Below are 17,744 nucleotides of genomic sequence, written 5' to 3'. Positions count from 1 at the left end.
TAGGCCTTTGAAAATGCAGAGAAATGACGATAAATTGGAAAGCTAGAATGACGTCTAATTTAATCAATTTTGGGATAGATCTCAACCCGAAATCAAAAACCAATTTTCAAATGTAAGCCATATAATAAGCCACCCAAGAAGAGATTTAAAAAAAAAAAAAAAAAACAAATGTGTGAAGATTTTGGAACTATGTACATAACAGCAGATCGATGATAGAAGATGAGCAACATAAACTAAAAACTTCCCAATTTCATTGGAAGATATAATATGAAATGTAAGCTATTTCAGTAAACACAGAGATGATCCCTAAATAAATAAAGAATAAGGTAGTGTTTTAACTAAAACAAGAACTCCGTGTCAGAAACTTCAAGGACCTTGTGAGCGCCTATGGGTTTAACACCTGGTCGGAATCCATTTCCTTCAATGTACCTGCATCAGAGCATTAGAGTTGGAATTAAATATTCTTGATTATCTGTGTAGTATCGAGAAATACCAGTTTTAAGTTATCTCACATTTCTTTCAAGAATGAGTGTTTATACAAGGTGTCCGGAATCCTTCCAGTAAATTGATTGTGGTCCAGGTACCTGAAATTACATCAAGGAGGGATAAGTGTACACTTTTAAAACATTTTCAATACATTTACATGGATAAATACTACAAACATTACGTGTGACTTTGAGGATTCAAGAAATAAGCTTCGCATCTCGTCACTAATTTGTGCGTAGTAAGTAGTCATGAATTGCAGTTTTGAGTGAAACATGAAAGAAACAAGTTCGGTTCCTCAAAACACGGGCCTAAGATGAAAATAGAAATTCTCGTCACATGTCCAAGGTGGTTGGTATTTCCTCAATAGGTGTAAGTGAAGGAATGGTTTTGATCCCAGGTTTGTGGTATACTGCTGACAGACATTGGTGGCACATTCAAGGTGGTTGGTAATCTAATTCTAGAACCCCAAAAAAGGAAAAAAGAAAGAAGAAAAGTCTTCTTTGGCTCATGCATGTAGCAGACATCCAAGGTGGTTAGGCTCCACCATTCGATAGTCTAATAAAAAGTAGACCAGTTAAGTCAAATTGGACCCATTGGATAAAGTTAAGGGATACATTAAAGAATCCTTTATCATCAAATCTTAAGCCTCTCTTTCTTTCTTTCCTTCATTTTCTTCTTTTGACCAATTCCCATGTTTTCTGTCTGATTGAAGGAATATGATAGTTTGGACCTATGTTACCTGGTTCGTTGGTTTGCTTGGTTCGAATTCAGGTTCGGGGTTCAAGGTTCGCTACTCTAGAATGAACCCAGTTCGTAGGGGGGGTTTAGGTAGAGAAAATTCGTTTCTTAGTTCGCTAGTGCATATATATAATTCAAGCATATAAGTTATAAGTACAATTATAGTGTTAAAAAGTTCTAAGTTAAATGAAAATAAATTACTAAAAGAATCCAAATTTTAAATATGAACAATGACAAAAATATAATAAATTGGTTTGGTTCACCGAACCAAATTTTGTTGGAACTGGTTTGCTTCATACCGGTTCATGGTTCGGACTAGTAGCAATGATTGGGTTAACATAGGTTTGGACAGTAAGGAAACTCAATTAAATGAGGCAAAAGTTCATCCAGGCAGAATCATTGACAGGTAGAACAGTTGTTCCCTGTCACCCCACCCTGACTCGAGTATTACTCGGACGAGAAATCAATATGCAAACCTTGTAAACTAGATTCAGAGACAAGTTAAGACTCACAAGTAAGTCAATCTAGGAATATGAGCGAGTCCCGGAGGTATTGTTCCAGCCATCTTGTTGTACGATAAATACCTATAATGAAGTTGCAATTAACTTTACAAATTTCAGATAGAAAAGCAATGGAAGTCCAGTTAAAAATAATACTGAATAAGAAAGTTATTTGAATTAGCTGTACTCACAAGATTTCCAAATTTGTCAAGTTCGCTAGCTGAGCTGGAATCCCGCCAGTCAAAAGGTTATTATTCAGATACCTAGATATCATAAATCCAAGAAGAATCACTTCAGAAGTAGTTACACACGGTAATAGTCTTGGTTGCACGAAATCAATAAGAACTAATTAAAAATTGAATATACTTACAGGTTGCGCAGAGCAGGAAAGCCTCCCTCAATACGGATGAGCTCTCTTATAGTTCCTACCAAATGATTGTTACCAACATCCCTGAGAACATATATTATAACATGGATTAGAAAATTAAATGTTGAAGGTAAGTGAGGTGGGAAAAAAAAAACAACTAGAGTGACGAAGAAAAGATGGAATAATACAAGTGCCGAAGGTTCTGCAGCATGCCCAATTCTGGAGGAATTCGCCCAATAAAGCGATTTTCATGAAGATAGAGATAGCGAAGTTCTGGTAAAGTTGAAAGCTCTTTAGGAATTTCCCCTTTGAAACTATTGAAGCTCAGGTACCTGAAGAATTTTTAGTTAAAAACCACCTAACTGGAAAAAAGAAAAATTATCTCGAAAAAAAAGGCAAAAAGAAATTTAAACATAATTAGAAATGTCCAAAAACAACTCACAGATGTGTTAGTCTCTTCAGTTCACCAATTTCAGGAGGAATGACATCTTGTAGCTTATTCCACCTCAAATTTCTAATGGACAGAAAGGATAAAAAAAAGTTACTATGCAACAAAATATTAAAAACAAATAAAAATCAGAAGTATCAAAAGAATCTTAAAAATGCAAAAGAAGCTTTTCCTGCCAATTAAAATTTGACAGCAACACATGCCTGAAAAACTATATGATGATATGAGATATATTGACAGATGTGTCTGGATAACAATGGCATGGTTCAACTTCAAGGTGGACCAAAAGTTTCATTCTGTAAGAGATGATGCCAAGCTGATTCTACTTCTTGTGTGGTAATCATCGAGAGAAGCCAGTGCATCTATAACCACTCGATGGGACAACATTTGAAAACAACCATAGAACTAAGAAAATCAATAAACTTGAAAATTACATATTTGAACATGACAGTTTTTGTTTCCTCCACTTATTCCTATGACAGTTATCAAAAATGGAAAAAGAGACAACATTAAAAAGTATGAGAGGGGGATAGGAAAGTATTCCAGACCCTCTTCCCAATGGAATTCCCTCCATTCCCGCCTCCTACACTTCCTATCATGTTTAGCATAAATTATTTTCCTCCAAAATCCCTTATAGTCCTCAATTCTCGAAAGCAACTTCTCCAAATTCCTTAGAAGTTCAATTCCTGATGGAGCAATTCATCTTTTTTTTTTTTTTGATAGGAAGAAAACACTTAATCTTTATCTACCTTTCCTTTAATTTTGTTACCTTCCATAAAATTAGCTTATTAATCTAACTTTTTCTTTCCCTTATATGACATAAATGAGGTGAAGGTGACAATATTTCTAAAATGATAAAAAGTTATAACCATTTCTATTGGTCCCTCTGGTAGTGGGGGGTACAAAAATATTATCACTTAGGCATTGGAAATATCAAAAGGACATGGAGATATGCAAATGTAATCGTAGCAAATGTCAACCCATTGGCTAAGGTACATCATCAAGGCATTCATTGTACATTAGCAGCCAACAATATCTTCATTTTCCTGTACCAAAATTTTCCTGGTGCTGATAAAGAAAAGAAGATGACGAGCCCCATTGCTTAGCCAAGCTTAACAATACCGAGCTTCCATTCTCCTAAATCTTGCTCAATCTTATAATTTTCATATGTAACAAAGATTTGTTTAGGAGAAGTAAAACTATAGAGTCAGCAACAGAGATCTAGTCTCCTCTTTGTTGGAATCTCTTGCTCAATTGAACCTAATATAATATATAGAGATGTAGCCATAATTGTATATAAGAATGCATGGAATCTCACAGCTGTGCATGCCTAAAAGGCTGCTTCTAAGTTAATTTGGGACCACCCATTTTCCAGTTTTTACCACAAGAAAGCCACCTCCTTCACTTCCCATATGCATATGAGAGCTTTCAATTTCTTTCAAAATCCACCATTTCTTTTCTTCTTTTTTTCCTTGTTATTTTATGATACATAAGATCAAATTGCATTAAAACAAGAAAAATAGATACAATAAGTGAGAGAAATACAACAAGAACTATGGCTTCCTGAACTTTTTGATGCCATGGTTCTCTTCCTACACGGGACTAATATGGTGTGGATATGACATTTACATTTAAAATTGAAATATCCAACATGGACATAGAGCACCCATTTTGAGGTATCCAAGTGACATTATTCTCGGGCCTAGACCCAAATGAACTTCTGCTCCTACTTCCTACACTCAAATGAAAGAGAGACTTGTAATATGTGATACCCGGAAACAAAAAATTGGTATAGGAGTGAGAGTTCATCTACATGACATTTACACTTAAAATGTAGATAACCAATATGGCTACGTCAACCAATCGTAGTATAAAGATAATATAGCTTATAATATCCAACTACCTCCACTCTAGACATGCAAATAGTATCCCAAGGTAACAAATACACCAATTTCTTTCTATCCAACCATCGGAGAATGATATCTGGGTCTTCACAGCCCAAGTAGCGAAATATTGGAATCTTAAAGATTGATGTTACAAAAACAGGAGATTTCCCAAGTCACCTTCATCACCATCATGAAACTGAAATTATGCTATTTAATTGCAATATTATAAAACCAAAAGAAAATCCTTACAGAAAAGTCAATTCTAAGCTACATGACCAAGTTAAATATGAAATTATCCCAAATGAATAACATCTTAGAAGTGAGTGTAGGAATGTACAATATTCTAAGCCGTTTCAACCGTCCAATTTGAGGTGGAATTGGCCCAGTCAACTTGTTATTATGGAGATCCCTGAAATTTGAAAACTATCACACAAATTAGGTACTGTCTTCAAGAAGAAATCCATTTGACAGGCACAAAACAGCTTCAAATTCTTATACTTCCATGAACATGCTATAAAGTAGTTTAGCTAGTTTAAAAAATCATGAGGCTTAAAAAACGTAAACACGTCCAATATACAATGGAAATGGAGGGAACTTACAGCCTTGTCAAATCCAACAGATTGGTCACAGCAGTTGGAAAAGGCCCAACGATTGATACTGCATAAACTTCCCTGCAAGTGAAGAATGACCAAACTAATGAGCAAAAACCATTTCCAAAACTCTCTCACAATTATCAATTCTAATCTTGGAGTACGTCCACCATGAAATCTATCCTTATGAAGATGATATACGTAGCATCTTATTCTTGAACTAAAGGCATGCTCCCAAATCATTTATTTATTATTATTTTTTCCTACTCTTTTGTTAGATATCTTACAATCAGAATGGAGTTATCAATTTTGGATAAATTTGATAGCATCCAAAATTCAGGCATGAATATGAGCAACTCCAACAATGAAGTCCCATGGATGGAGACGCATAATCAAATTTTACCATTTTTTTTTTTTTTAATTAAAAAAGGCACATATTTGCAAGCATAGACAAATAAATCATAAAAGGAATCCTTAGCCATTACAACATAGAAAATAAAACACAGTAATGCTTACAATTCTGTGACAACCCTGTAATCACCCTGTGTGGAGCATGTGATGCCAGACCACGGTGGTAGATCACCATCTCCACAAGGATCATCTCCAACCCAAGCATAGACCACCCTCCATCCAAGAGACGCCTTTATTTCATTCAAGGCCTTCACTGAATATCATTTTATACTCTTATCAGAAAGCATTGGGAAAGACTTTAACTTGTCTCTCGTTAACAAAATCAAGTCCACTTCACCATTAATTCTGAAACTGAAAATTTTGCATTCACTAGAAAAAAAGCTAAAAAATCCTTTTAATTTGTGGCTGAGAATTTCCAAATAGCACTCACTAATTGCAGCGCTTTTACTTCTACTTAATCAGATCAAGAGGTATTTTAAGATCTAACATAGAGTTTAAGTAACTAACTTCAATTTTCAATCTAACATAACAAGATACACTCAAATGCTAAAACCATAACCACAATAATTGACAATTAAAACAGAAAATTTCAAGTCGATTACAGCTAAAAAATCAGAACAATCCTAAAACTAACATACAAAACGAACCCTGGTCTCAAAATCTAACCAAATATCTTCAAATTGAAGTACAAAACTAGATTTACTCACACACCAACACTACTGGATCGAAAATCAAACCAATAATAAGAAACTGTCAGCTACATAGCAAAAACCCTAGCTTTCTGTCAAGTACTTCACTAAAACCTAAAATTAAACTGGAAAAAAAAAATGTAAGAAAGAAATCGAAGTGAAATATCTGAAATTACCGTCTCGTTTAAGAGTTTTACAGTGAGCGACGTTGAGGAACAGAGAGAGGACGCAAATCAAAGCAAATACCGTTAGAGACGCCATTGAAACTGGGATCTCTGCGGAGAGGAATCGATTCTGAGTGCAGATCGAAGAAACTAACCCTCGATTTCGAGATCCCAAAACTCCATTTTCTGATCTGGACAAAATTTCCGATTTTCTGTTTATTTTCCTCACTTCCTCGTAATTTAGTTATTATTTCCATTAAAGAAGTAATTGTTGGACTTATAATTTTGGATAATTTATAGAGTGCCCTTTATAATTTAGTGAATATTGTGGATAACCCAACATTTTCAAACTGCTGAGATACCCTTTGACGACAGTATTCCATGAGAGACTAATACAAAATGACTAAAATATTACTGTCTTCAATCTCTTGCCAAAAAACTCCAGAAAACTGTTTTGTCTTTCAACCTTGGGTTTTGGTACGATTCCATTAATTATTCCTTTTTCTTTTCCACCGTCTTTGACATATACCCCTCCACATTATGGTGAATATTTGAGAAACCCTTGTGTTTTCATACTTATTGAGATTTCCCTCCTTGACTTTCATCTTCTCTTATAAACCAATGCTAAATGACCTAAATGCCCTCATCTTAAACCTCAAACAAAAAAAATCCTTGATGTTTCTCCCAAATTCCTTCACTTCCTACTTAACCAAAAATCCCATCCTACCTTGAGGTTTGAAGTAGAAAGATTACTATGTTTGCAAATGATTGGTTTGAACATTAAAAAATAAGAGTTGAAGATTATTGATTTTGAGGAAAAAATTCGAGGGTTTTCGTTACAGGTTGAAGACGATAGCATGTTTGTCGAATATGGAGGGGTATGTCTAAACCATCCCAAAAAAATTTACAGAGATGAGATGGTATCACCCAGATCTCCATTCTTCTTCTTTAGACATAGGATGAAAAAAAGAAAAACTATTGTTTTGGTAGAGATACGGAGATGACTATTCCAAGTCATCTTAGTATTATTGAGATAACCAATCTGAGAGGATTCCAATACAAAATTGAATCTCAGGAGTGCAAACATTTTTAGCAAAATTGGATCAAGTTGGCTTGTTCGAATTAGTTTAGACGTTTTGTTTGAAAGTTCAATGTCGTTGATCATCTAGTGTTCAATTGTAGGATATTGTAATGGTTTTTTGAAGTATTTTCGATACTCTTAGACACTATTTAATTAGGGGATTATATTCATTTAAATCTATCAAGCAAAGATAGACCATTCTTTTTTGGAGTGATTTAACATACTCGTCTTATGTTTTGGTAAATATTTGAGATACCCTTATGTTTTCAAACTGATGATATGTAGTCAAACTCCGTTAAATTTTTTTTCTCAAAAATTTGTCGTCTTCAAGTTCTTCCATTCGTACGGTAAATTGTAGTTGATCTATTCAAACACAATTTCAATTCATCTAGTTTTCAACTCCACCTTAACTCCATATAAATAATCCTTGAATTTTCTACCCAAAATTCTATCGTATTTTATTTATCCAAAAATCTTATCTTAGTTTTAACGTTTGAAAGTTGAAGTAAATGTAAAATCTCAATGTTGAAGATGAAGGTAACAAACTTTTATAAGTTAAAGATGAGGGATTTTAGGAAGACAAAGATGGGGTTTCTGATCATAAATTGAAGATGAGGTCATTTTCTTTAGAATGGGATGAGACGGGACCATAGTGAACCTTTGATATCACATTCTTCTTCTTTCTTATTGGGACGGATTTGGGTTTCCTCTTCCATCTAATCCTTGACGCGGTACGTCTTGGGTTAGACTATTTGCACCCACAATTTGTGCTCACTGCACCCACTTAAAAGCACATTTTGGAGTAGATTGTATAAAAGGGAATTGGTGCACTAAGCACAAAAGGTGGGTGCAAGTAGAGTTGCCTATGTCAAATTCATTATTCTTTCACTAAAAATAAAATAATGTATATGATAATTTAATAATTTAAAAATAAATAATATTGTGGGGCCACATAAAATTAGGTAAGGGTAGTAGGGGTGCACATTGGATTGGATAAATTCGAGAACCGAACCAATCTGAAGTCTTTGGATTGGATTTGTTCGGATTGAGAATGGTTTGGTTTGGGTGCATATTGTTAAAAAAAAATCCGATTGATTTGGTTCGGTTCTGGATTAGGGGTATAATAGAATCGAACCAATTCGAAGTATCTATTATATATATAAATAAATAAATAAATAAATTTCTCAGTTTCGTTATTCTATTATCTCTTTTTCAAGTTTTCTTATATATATATTTAAAAATAAATTTTTTTCTTAGTTTTGTTATTCTATTATCTATTTCTTTCTTTTTCAAGTTTGAAAAAAACCTAGTCATTGTTCGTCTCTCTCACCTCACTACTTGCCACCTCATCGAAAAATGAAGAGGTAACCCATCTCTCTCTCTTTCTCTTAACTGTGTTAGTATGTTACGAAAAGGCAACTCATTAAAGTTTTCAACTTCATCTTCTCTGTTTTTATTTTTATTTTTTATATATAACAAAAACTCATAAAAAATGTATGTAAATATTTCTCTCAACTTTCAACTCTTAAATAGATTAGCCTATTTATAATAACTTTTTTAAAGAGTTTGATTCCTTTTTTTTTAACGAGAACCTTTATACTATGTTTTTTTATGAGAACCTTTTTGCTGTATTTGTTAGATGAAATATACTATATAAACTTAGACTTGGATTCGCTAATCTACCATTAATGGATTAGTTTTCTTACTAATCCATCCAAAATACCAATTTAAAAATTGTAATTTTTTTTTTAGTCTGATTAAGCTTCCTCTAATTTTCAATTTATACAAATTTCAATCAAAATTTAATCATAAAATCATTTTCATTTTTTAAATAGTCATTATTTATGATCTGATTCAAAAAGGGTCTTTTTTTAAAATAAAAAAAATACTAATTTTTTTATTTTGAAAGTATGAGAATCAAAAATCGATCCGAACCAAGGTTAATTTGGATTGATTCGATTCTATAGGGTAACTGGATTGGTTCGATTCCAAATTTGTAGAATTTATCATATTTGATTTGATTTCAATTTTATCAAAATTCGAATCAATCTTAACCATGTGCACCCCAAAAGGGTAGGGTTTTAAGAAAACCCTTATTTGGGATTGTACATAATAAAAGTCTCAAAAATAACATAAAATCTAAAACAAAAAACATTTTAAAACAAAAAACAAATCCTTTTATCCCCCAAACTGTGTCAAACTGTACAACCTAGTCTTCAACATAAGATCCTCTCTCTCTCTGTGCGATGATAATGGCTGCTTCTGCTCCTTCGAAAGCTGAAATCCTCTCTCTCTTCCGATCTCTCCTACGAACATCTCGACAGTTCTCTGACTACAACATCAGAGAATACGCTAAGCGAAGAACAATCGATGGGTTCCGTCAAAAACGTGACCTTTCGGACCCTACTTTGATTTCTGAAGCGTTCTCGTACGCGAAATCTCAGCTCGAAGTAGCGAAAAGACAAGCAGTAGTTTACTCGTTGTACGCCCCGAAAGTAAAAAGTGTCATGGAGATGGAGACGCGGTGATAGTTCTATTTCACGATTATGTTTAAGTTTTTTAATAAGATTTTGCTCCCAATGTTGTTTAAACTTTGAAATTTTGATTATCATTTAATGGGTTTATGAATTTGTAGTGTAAGATTGATGGGCCTGATTTAGATTTGTAATGGGTTTTGAGTTTACTTAATTGTTGGAAGGATTTTGATGATTGTTTTTAGGGGAAAAAAATTGAAAATCTTTTGCACCCCATGTTGTGGAAATTTTGATTATCATTTAATGGGTTTGTGAACTTGTAGTGTAAGATTATTGGGTTTTAGTTTAGAATTGTTATTGACAAAATAAGAATTGAGAAAGCTGTGTTTTTGTTATTCTGTTTCTCTGTCAAAAAACTACAATATATACACATATATAAGATCAAATCATGATCTGAAGAGCAAGGAAAGAAAATAAAATCTCAACTAATTCCCTTGAATGAAGGGATTACAAATTCCTAAATATAAACAGTAAAGATTATTTCTAGAATTATAGTTAACCAAATCTCAACAAATCTTAGCAAATCTTAACACTCCCCCTCAAGTTGGAGCATGTATATCCAGCATGTTCAACTTGCTCCTTAAGTCCTTAAACATGTTTCCTCCGAGGGCTTTTGTAAAAATGTCTGCCAACTGCAAATGAGATGGAACAAATTCTGTAACAATTTGACTGTCTTGTATCTTTTCTCTTACAACATGGCAATCGAGTTCTATGTGCTTGGTGCGCTCATGATATACTGGATTTGCTGTTATGTGAAGTGCAGCTTGATTATCACGTAATAACTTTGCTGGTCCTGTGGAAATCTGCATGTCATTAAGCAAAAATCTGAGCCAAGTTAACTCACAAGTTGCTGCTGCCATGGACCTGTACTCAGCTTCTGAAGATGATCTTGAGACTGTTTTTTGCTTCTTAGCCTTCCATGAAATCAATGAATTTCCCAAGTACACACAATAACCTGTAGTTGATCTTCGAGTCATAGGGCAGTTTGCCCAATTTGCATCACAATAAGCCTTCAAGTTGAAAGAATTGCTTGATGAAAATAACAAGCCAAGACCTGGACTTCCTTTAAGATACTTAATAATGCGAAGAGCAGCATTCCAATGAGGCTTTCTTGGTGCATGCATAAATTGGCTTAGGATATTGACAGAGTATGTGATGTCTGGTCTTGTGATTGTAAGATAGATTAATTTTCCAACTAATCTCCTGTAACACTCTGGATCATGTAACAAATCACCTTGATCATCCGTGAGCTTTAAATTTACTTCCATTGGGAAATTTGAAGGTTGAGCACCTAAGTAACCAACATCATCTATAATCTCTAAGGTATATTTTCGTTGAGAGATTACAATGCCGGCTTTTGACCTTGCAACTTCCAGACCAAGAAAAAATTTTAGAGAACCGAGATCTTTGATATGGAATTGTTGATGCAAAAAATCTTTGAGACTTCGTATAGCAGTTGCATCATTGCCTGTTATCACTATGTCATCTACATAGATGAGCACCATAGTTGTAGATGGGCCTTTAGTCTTCACAAATAAAGAATAATCTGAATGTGATTGAACAAAACCAGCCTTTTTGATCGCATGAGAGAATTTTGCAAACCAATTTCGAGGAGCTTGTTTAAGTCCATAGAGGGACTTATGTAGTCGACATACAAGCTTCTCCCCCTGTCGACAAAGACCCGGTGGTGGAGTCATATATACTTCTTCCTCTAAATCACCATGAAGGAAGGCATTGGTCACATCCATTTGATGTAATGGCCATTGTTTGGCGGCAGCAACAGCAAGAATACATCGAACAGTTGTTAACTTGGCAACAGGTGCAAATGTTTCAGTGTAATCCAAGCCTTCTTGTTGAGAAAATCCTTTGGCAACTAATCGTGCTTTGTAGCGTTCAATCGTGCCATTAGAATTGTATTTGATACGATATACCCATTTGCTGCCAATGGGACGATGACCAGTAGGCAAAGGAACCAAGACCATGTCTTTTGAGTAGTGAGGGCATCAAGTTCACGTTGCATGGCCTCTTGCCATTTCGGATCTAATACAGCTTGAGCATATGAGGTTGGTTCGAGAACACTTGAAATAGCATTGACAAAGTGTTTATGATTAGAAGATAAAGAATCATATGAAATGTAGTTACTTAAAGGGTATCGAGTACCTGACTTGGTTGAAGATTCCTGGTTGGAGATTGCATTTGATGGCATTGTACTCACCTGCCCACAATGAAAATCTTGAAGAAGGATGGATGGTTTTTTTGTGCGTTCACTTCTACGAAGAGTAGGTGCTGGGGATGAGACAGGAGAGGAGGAATTTTCTGTGGAAGTGGTCTCGGGTAATGGAAAAATATGGGGATTTATAAGAGAGGGTGACTCAGTGGTATATTCGGTTATCTGAGGTTGGAAAATGTTTGTAGCTGGTGAGGGTTCTATGGTACGAAAAGGAAAATTTTCCTCGTGAAAGATGACATCTCGGCTTGTGAAAAATTGGTGAGTTTTGAGATCATATAAGCGGTAAGCTTTTTGACCAATGGGATAGCCAACAAAGATGCATTTTCTAGCACGAGAATCAAATTTATTAGTAGGGTGTAGATTTGTTGCATAACAAAGACATCCAAAAACTCGCAAGTTAGAGTAAATGGGTGGCTTGTTATACAACATTTCATAGGGAGATTTGTGTTGTAGCACAGGGGTAGGAAGACGATTGATAAGGTAGGTGGCGGTAAGCAAACTCTCCCCCCAAAATTGCAATGGAAGATTAGCATCAATTCTTAAGGCCCTGCCAACATTTAAGAGATGTTGATGCTTTCGTTCAACTACACCGTTTTGTTGAGGTGTTGATGTACAAGAACTTTGAAATGATATGCCAAGATTGAAGAAATATGATTTCATGGATGTGAATTCTAAACCATTATCACTTCGAATACATTTAACTTGACAATTAAACTGAGTATTGACAAAGGAAATGAAGGTTTTTAATAACCCTTGTGTTTCAGACTTGAATTTCATTAGGAATGTCCAAGTGAATCTAGTGTAGTCGTCGACAATGGTTAAAAAATAATGTGCCCCTGTATGAGTTGCAGTATGAAGGGGTCCCCAAATATCACAATGAATAAGATCAAAAGATTGTAAAGTTTGAATAGTACTAGAAGGAAAAGATAGCCGTGTTTGCTTAGCCAAATGACAAGTTTCACAAGAATATTGAGACTTAAATACAAATGAAGGAATAACATGACTCAAAAACTGTGAAGGTGCCTTGGAGGGATGTCCTAACCGCTGGTGCCATGGAATTTTTGGTGTGGAATCCACATGATAAGTGATCGGTTTGGTAGGTGATGTAGATTTTATTGGTGGCACAAAGTAGTACAAGCCATTAAGTTGCTTCCCCAAACCAATCATCTTCTTCGAAGTTAGGTCCTGCAATACACAAAAAGTAGGAAAGAAGTGAACAGAACAATTTAAGGTAGCTGTGAGTTGACTAACTGACAGTAAATTGACATGGAAAGATGGGGCACAAAGTATGTTTTTAACATGCATGTGGTCTGAAAGTTGGATGGAACCTATGCCAGTTATGGTAGAGCAAGCACCATTGGGTAAGGTTACTTGAGAAGAGAGAGGAGAGGTGATTGAAACGGATGTGGCTATGTGATTAGTGGCGCCACTATCAATGATCCAGTGACTCAAGGCTGTCTTTTGTGTAGTAAAGGAAGAACAGAAAGGGGTAGAAGTACCTGTATAGTTTGCTTGGGCAGATTGTTTACCATTAAAAAAGGCTTTGATTTGAGCAAGTTCCTCAGAGGTGAATTGAGGTGTAGGTTCGATAGAGGGCTTGTGTGAGTCTGAAATTATTTCTGCACTGACTTGATGAGCAATGGTTTTTCTACTTCGATTGGGTGGCTGGACTTCTTTGCCATGAAGTTTGTGACCAACTGGAAACCCATTGAGAAAGTAACATCGATCCACAGTGTGAGTAGTGCCTTCACAATAAGAGCAATGGAGAGGTTTTCGATTGCCTTGAGGCTTGAAATGAGCGGATGACCGCTGTTTTTGTTGTCTTGAAGCCACAAGTTGTGACTCCTTGGAGTTTTCATAAGTATTGATACTCATGGCATGAATAAGATCACTGCTCTTTGTTTCAGTGAGACCTCGCTGCTTTTCTTCTTCACATAAAAGTGAATATGCCTTTTTGACAGTTGGTAAAGGATGCATGAGCATAATCTGTCCTCTTACAGCAGAGTATGTCTCATTGAGTCCCATAAGAAATTGACCAAGCCGAATTCTTTCTTCCTTTTCTTTTAGATCTTTTTGTCCTCCACATGTGCATGTGATTGAGGGGCTGCAAGTGGTTAGCTCATCCCACAACATTTTCATCTTTGTATAGTAAGAAAAAATGGATTCTTGATTTTGTTTCAATTCAACAATAGATCGTTGAGTTTGATAATGATGAGAAAAATCACCTTGAGAGAATCGTTCTTGAAGATCTGTCCAAATTTCTGAGGGAGTTTCAGCATAGAGAACACTGTTTGTAAGGTCCTGACTTAGAGAATTGAATATCCAAGAGAGTACCATATCGTTGCAACGCTGCCATAAAGAGTATTTGGGATCCTCTTCATCTAGAGTGATGATGGTTCCTTTGATGAATCCCAATTTGTTTTTGGCACTAAGGCTGATCAGCATCGATCGTTTCCACATAGCATAATTTGTTCCATCTAAGACCTTTGAAACAAGAATCATGCCGGGATGATCAGAAGGGTGAAGAAACAGAGGATCTGCTGAATCAATCGCAGTTGTAGACATGTTTAATCAGAGTATGCGGAAATTTACAGAAGCAATAAGATCATTGCTCTGATACCATGACAAAATAAGAATTGAGAAAGCTGTGTTTTTGTTATTCTGTTTCTCTGTCAAAAAACTACAATATATACACATATATAAGATCAAATCATGATCTGAACAGCAAGGAAAGAAAATAAAATCTCAACTAATTCCCTTGAATGAAGGGATTACAAATTCCTAAATATAAACAGTAAAGATTATTTCCAGAACTATAGTTAACCAAATCTCAACAAATCTTAGCAAATCTTAACAGTTATGGGTGGGTTTTGAGTTTACTAATTGTTGGAAGGATTTTGATGATTGTTTTTAGGGAAGAAAAAAAGGAAATCTCTTTGATTTTTTAGTATTTAGTGTAAGATTGGTTACTTGATTCTTTATGGGGTTTAATCGGTATTGGATTCCCCCACTAACCCCAGCATACCGATAAAAAAAGGGTGTCGAATTTCAACAAATTAGAATAAATTCCCATGTTAAAAAAACGAAGAGCAAATGTCATTTTTAGTGCAAATTAGGCGTTGAATTGAATTTCACATTTCTATCTACTTTCTTTACTAAAATTTTGCACCCCATGTTATGGAAAATTAAAAAATTTGGTTCTCATTCAATGGATTCTTGAGTTTGTCTACTGGGTTTTGTTTAGAATTGTTATTTGTCTTGAGTTTATTTAATAGTTGGAAGCATTTTGACGGTTGTCTTCAGAGCAGGACAATGGAAACCATATTGATTTTTTTTTGTCTGTAGAGAAAGATTGGTTACTTGGTTTAATGGGTGTTGGATTTCTACAGATTATATTGAGTACCCATGTTGAGAAATGTGAGTTTTAGTACACATTAGGTTTTGAGGTTTATGGAGTAGTTTGGTTACACTATTTTTAATGATATTGGTGGCTCTTATCAGAGATTCTGATTATGTTCTTAATTTAATGGTTTCATCTAGAATTTTTATGAACTTTTGAATTTGATGGAACAATTCTGATGATGCTTATGCATACCCTAGTTGCAAAGAATGAAAATCTATGATTATACTTCATGGGTATAAGATATTTTAGCTTAAGATTATTGTTTTTGACTGGCGCGTTTCTCTGCCTCTCAGATTGAATTTGGTTCAGTTGATAAAACTTGTCTGAGGCACACCTACTCCGTAAATGGAATCCGTGGTTTTCATTTGCATTCGTTGTATGTGCTATTCATCTAGGACCTTGGAGGATCTCCTAGTTTCTACAAAGGGGAATTAGAACATGTAATTAACTTGTGAATGATCCTGACAGTCCTTCGATCCACAGATTTCTATTTGTTGGTGCAGAATGGATTTCAAGAACGAATTAGTCCTTTTGGTGGTTCTTTTCGGTCCAATTTTGTGTTTCTTGGTTGAGGCCAATTCTTTGTCAAGCTCCTCCTTCATGCTTTCTGATATCACTTAAATGTATTTTCATACCTTGTTTTACTTCCTCTATTATACTTTTACAAAATTATCTAGTTTTGACCGAAGAATGAATGTAAGGATGGATTTTGCATACCCACCTTGGGTGTAGTGTACATTTTAGTGAATAAACGAGATAATTTTAATTCATCCTAGTTTGAAATCTCTTGTTATTTGACAAGTCATTTACATCTTTTACATTGTTTGGTTTAGTAGACTAGATTTTGATTGCTCTTACCGGCGTTTAGGTCATGCTTCCATAAGATTGCAAGACTAAGTCAAAGTGTTTTTGAGGTTTTAAATGCCTTTATCAGAAAATCCTTGTGTGTGATGAGTTCTATATGAACACATTGTCTTACCACCATCCTTTTTTCTTTTATTCGTCAACCTAATGGATTGAATTGGTGTCACCATCATCTAATATTAACTTTTGCATGATGCTTTAGTTGTAGTTAACAGTATCAGCCATTGTATAGAACTTTGAACTAGTGCCAAAAAGAGTTTACTGGTTGAGTTGACTCAAAGTCATCAAGCTTTTACTTTTATTAGTTATTCTTCACCAAACCATGCTGCGAAAAATTATGTAACAAAACCTGTGAACACACTTTTGAGAGGTTGCATTTAGGCTGAGTCCAGCATAGTACCACTCCAGAACCACCTTCTACTCTCCCTGAAGCCCATGATCATGTTTTGATTTACATTATGCACTTTTTGGTTCTCACTTCACTAGCTCGTAAAGCTTAGTATTTAATTTCACTACTTGTGGTCTGTTCTAGTTTTGGTGACTTACAGGTTTTCTTTCTACTTCTTGGATTTTTGACTGGTTTTGTACAAATATCACCATGTATTTTTTCTTTTTTAAAATTCAGCACAGATGCTTATTTTAGTCTTTTGATATGTTTCTCTTTGATTATGTTCACTGTTTTCATATTTCTAGCAAAAACTTAAATATGTTACTCTTAACATGATCAAGTATGTGTCTAGTTTCACCCTTAAGATTGAGTATCCCAGATCACTAGTTTAGACGGTATGTGAATCTAACAAGATGGTTCTAGTAAAGAGCAAATAGCTTTGGAGACTCGGGAGAACAGAAGGAATCATGTACCGAGATAATTGTAGTTTTAAGTGTGAGACCAATGTAACTGAATGGGACCGCAAATAAATAGCTGCAATTAGTGGTGTGGAGGGCTTTTAGTAAAGTTGGGAGGGATTTTAGAAGAGAACTCGATTTTAGGTGTAGTATATGTGGGAAATGGCGAACCTTTGTGTTTTGAAGGTGTTATGTTGAGTTGCTTTCCCTCGGGTTATATAGAACTTTTGGTTATTCAGGAAGGATATTCACTTGTCGTCGTCATCATCGTTGTCAAAGGCTTAATTGGCTGATTTTCGATTGGCGACAGTCCGATCGGGTGAGCAGACCAAAGTCTTGGAGACTAACTTATACATAGATCCTCGGTACAAAATGACAAAATCGCTCCATTGGAGTTCTGACGTCTACAATTTTGGTGTAATACTCATTGCGTTGTGTAAAGACAATGTAAAACTTCTTAACCTTATCTCTTTAATATTAAAAAAAAAAGTGTCGTGATAATATGAC

At 35.0% G+C, this 17,744-nt stretch overlaps 3 protein-coding genes across 3 annotated transcripts; 1 reads left to right on the top strand and 2 right to left on the bottom strand.

The window, feature by feature from the left end:
* Positions 1–229: 229 nt before the first annotated feature.
* On the bottom strand, positions 230–6,518 carry LOC147394694 (Leucine-rich repeat (LRR) family protein). Its single transcript, XM_086454402.1, has 11 exons — positions 6,292–6,518; positions 5,532–5,679; positions 5,025–5,096; positions 4,763–4,834; positions 2,534–2,605; positions 2,280–2,423; positions 2,095–2,175; positions 1,916–1,987; positions 1,737–1,808; positions 513–584; positions 230–429 (listed from the first exon to the last, which is right to left on the bottom strand). The coding sequence occupies exons 1-11, from the start codon at positions 6,374–6,376 to the stop codon at positions 339–341; spliced, it is 981 nt and encodes a 326-aa protein (XP_086310528.1). The 5' UTR covers positions 6,377–6,518; the 3' UTR covers positions 230–338.
* Positions 6,519–9,533: 3,015 nt separating this feature from the next.
* Positions 9,534–10,105, top strand: LOC147394693 (LYR family of Fe/S cluster biogenesis protein). Its single transcript, XM_086454348.1, has one exon. It carries the CDS (start codon positions 9,607–9,609, stop codon positions 9,886–9,888), a length of 282 nt encoding a protein of 93 aa, XP_086310474.1. The 5' UTR covers positions 9,534–9,606; the 3' UTR covers positions 9,889–10,105.
* A 2,829-nt stretch (positions 10,106–12,934) lies between these two features.
* LOC147394692 (uncharacterized) lies at positions 12,935–14,961 on the bottom strand. Its single transcript, XM_086454347.1, has 2 exons — positions 13,624–14,961; positions 12,935–13,309 (listed from the first exon to the last, which is right to left on the bottom strand). The coding sequence occupies exons 1-2, from the start codon at positions 14,687–14,689 to the stop codon at positions 13,266–13,268; spliced, it is 1,110 nt and encodes a 369-aa protein (XP_086310473.1). The 5' UTR covers positions 14,690–14,961; the 3' UTR covers positions 12,935–13,265.
* Between the last annotated feature and the right edge of the window lie 2,783 nt (positions 14,962–17,744).

Source organism: Akebia trifoliata, chromosome 9 (assembly GCF_017979445.1).
Source record: "Akebia trifoliata isolate Shusen 1 chromosome 9, ASM1797944v1, whole genome shotgun sequence".
Taxonomy (NCBI): Eukaryota; Viridiplantae; Streptophyta; class Magnoliopsida; order Ranunculales; family Lardizabalaceae; genus Akebia; species Akebia trifoliata.
Note: the sequence above shows the minus strand (reverse complement) of the source record. Positions and strands in the feature narration are given on the sequence as shown.

What these genes read in the sequence shown, in the direction of transcription:
- LOC147394692 (XM_086454347.1), bottom strand. Translation starts at nt 14,689, where the DNA reads ATGTCTACAACTGCGATTGATTCAGCAGATCCTCTGTTTCTTCACCCT. An exon ending in TGCCCAAGCAAACTATACAG is followed by an intron (nt 13,310 to 13,623) that starts GTACTTCTACCC and finishes TGTGTATTGCAG; the next exon opens with GACCTAACTTCGAAGAAGAT.
- LOC147394693 (XM_086454348.1), top strand. Translation starts at nt 9,607, where the DNA reads ATGATAATGGCTGCTTCTGCTCCTTCGAAAGCTGAAATCCTCTCTCTC.
- LOC147394694 (XM_086454402.1), bottom strand. Translation starts at nt 6,376, where the DNA reads ATGGCGTCTCTAACGGTATTTGCTTTGATTTGCGTCCTCTCTCTGTTC. An exon ending in CTGTTGGATTTGACAAGGCT is followed by an intron (nt 4,835 to 5,024) that starts GTAAGTTCCCTC and finishes TTCAAATTTCAG; the next exon opens with GGATCTCCATAATAACAAGT. An exon ending in TTTCCTGCTCTGCGCAACCT is followed by an intron (nt 1,988 to 2,094) that starts GTAAGTATATTC and finishes TATGATATCTAG; the next exon opens with GTATCTGAATAATAACCTTT.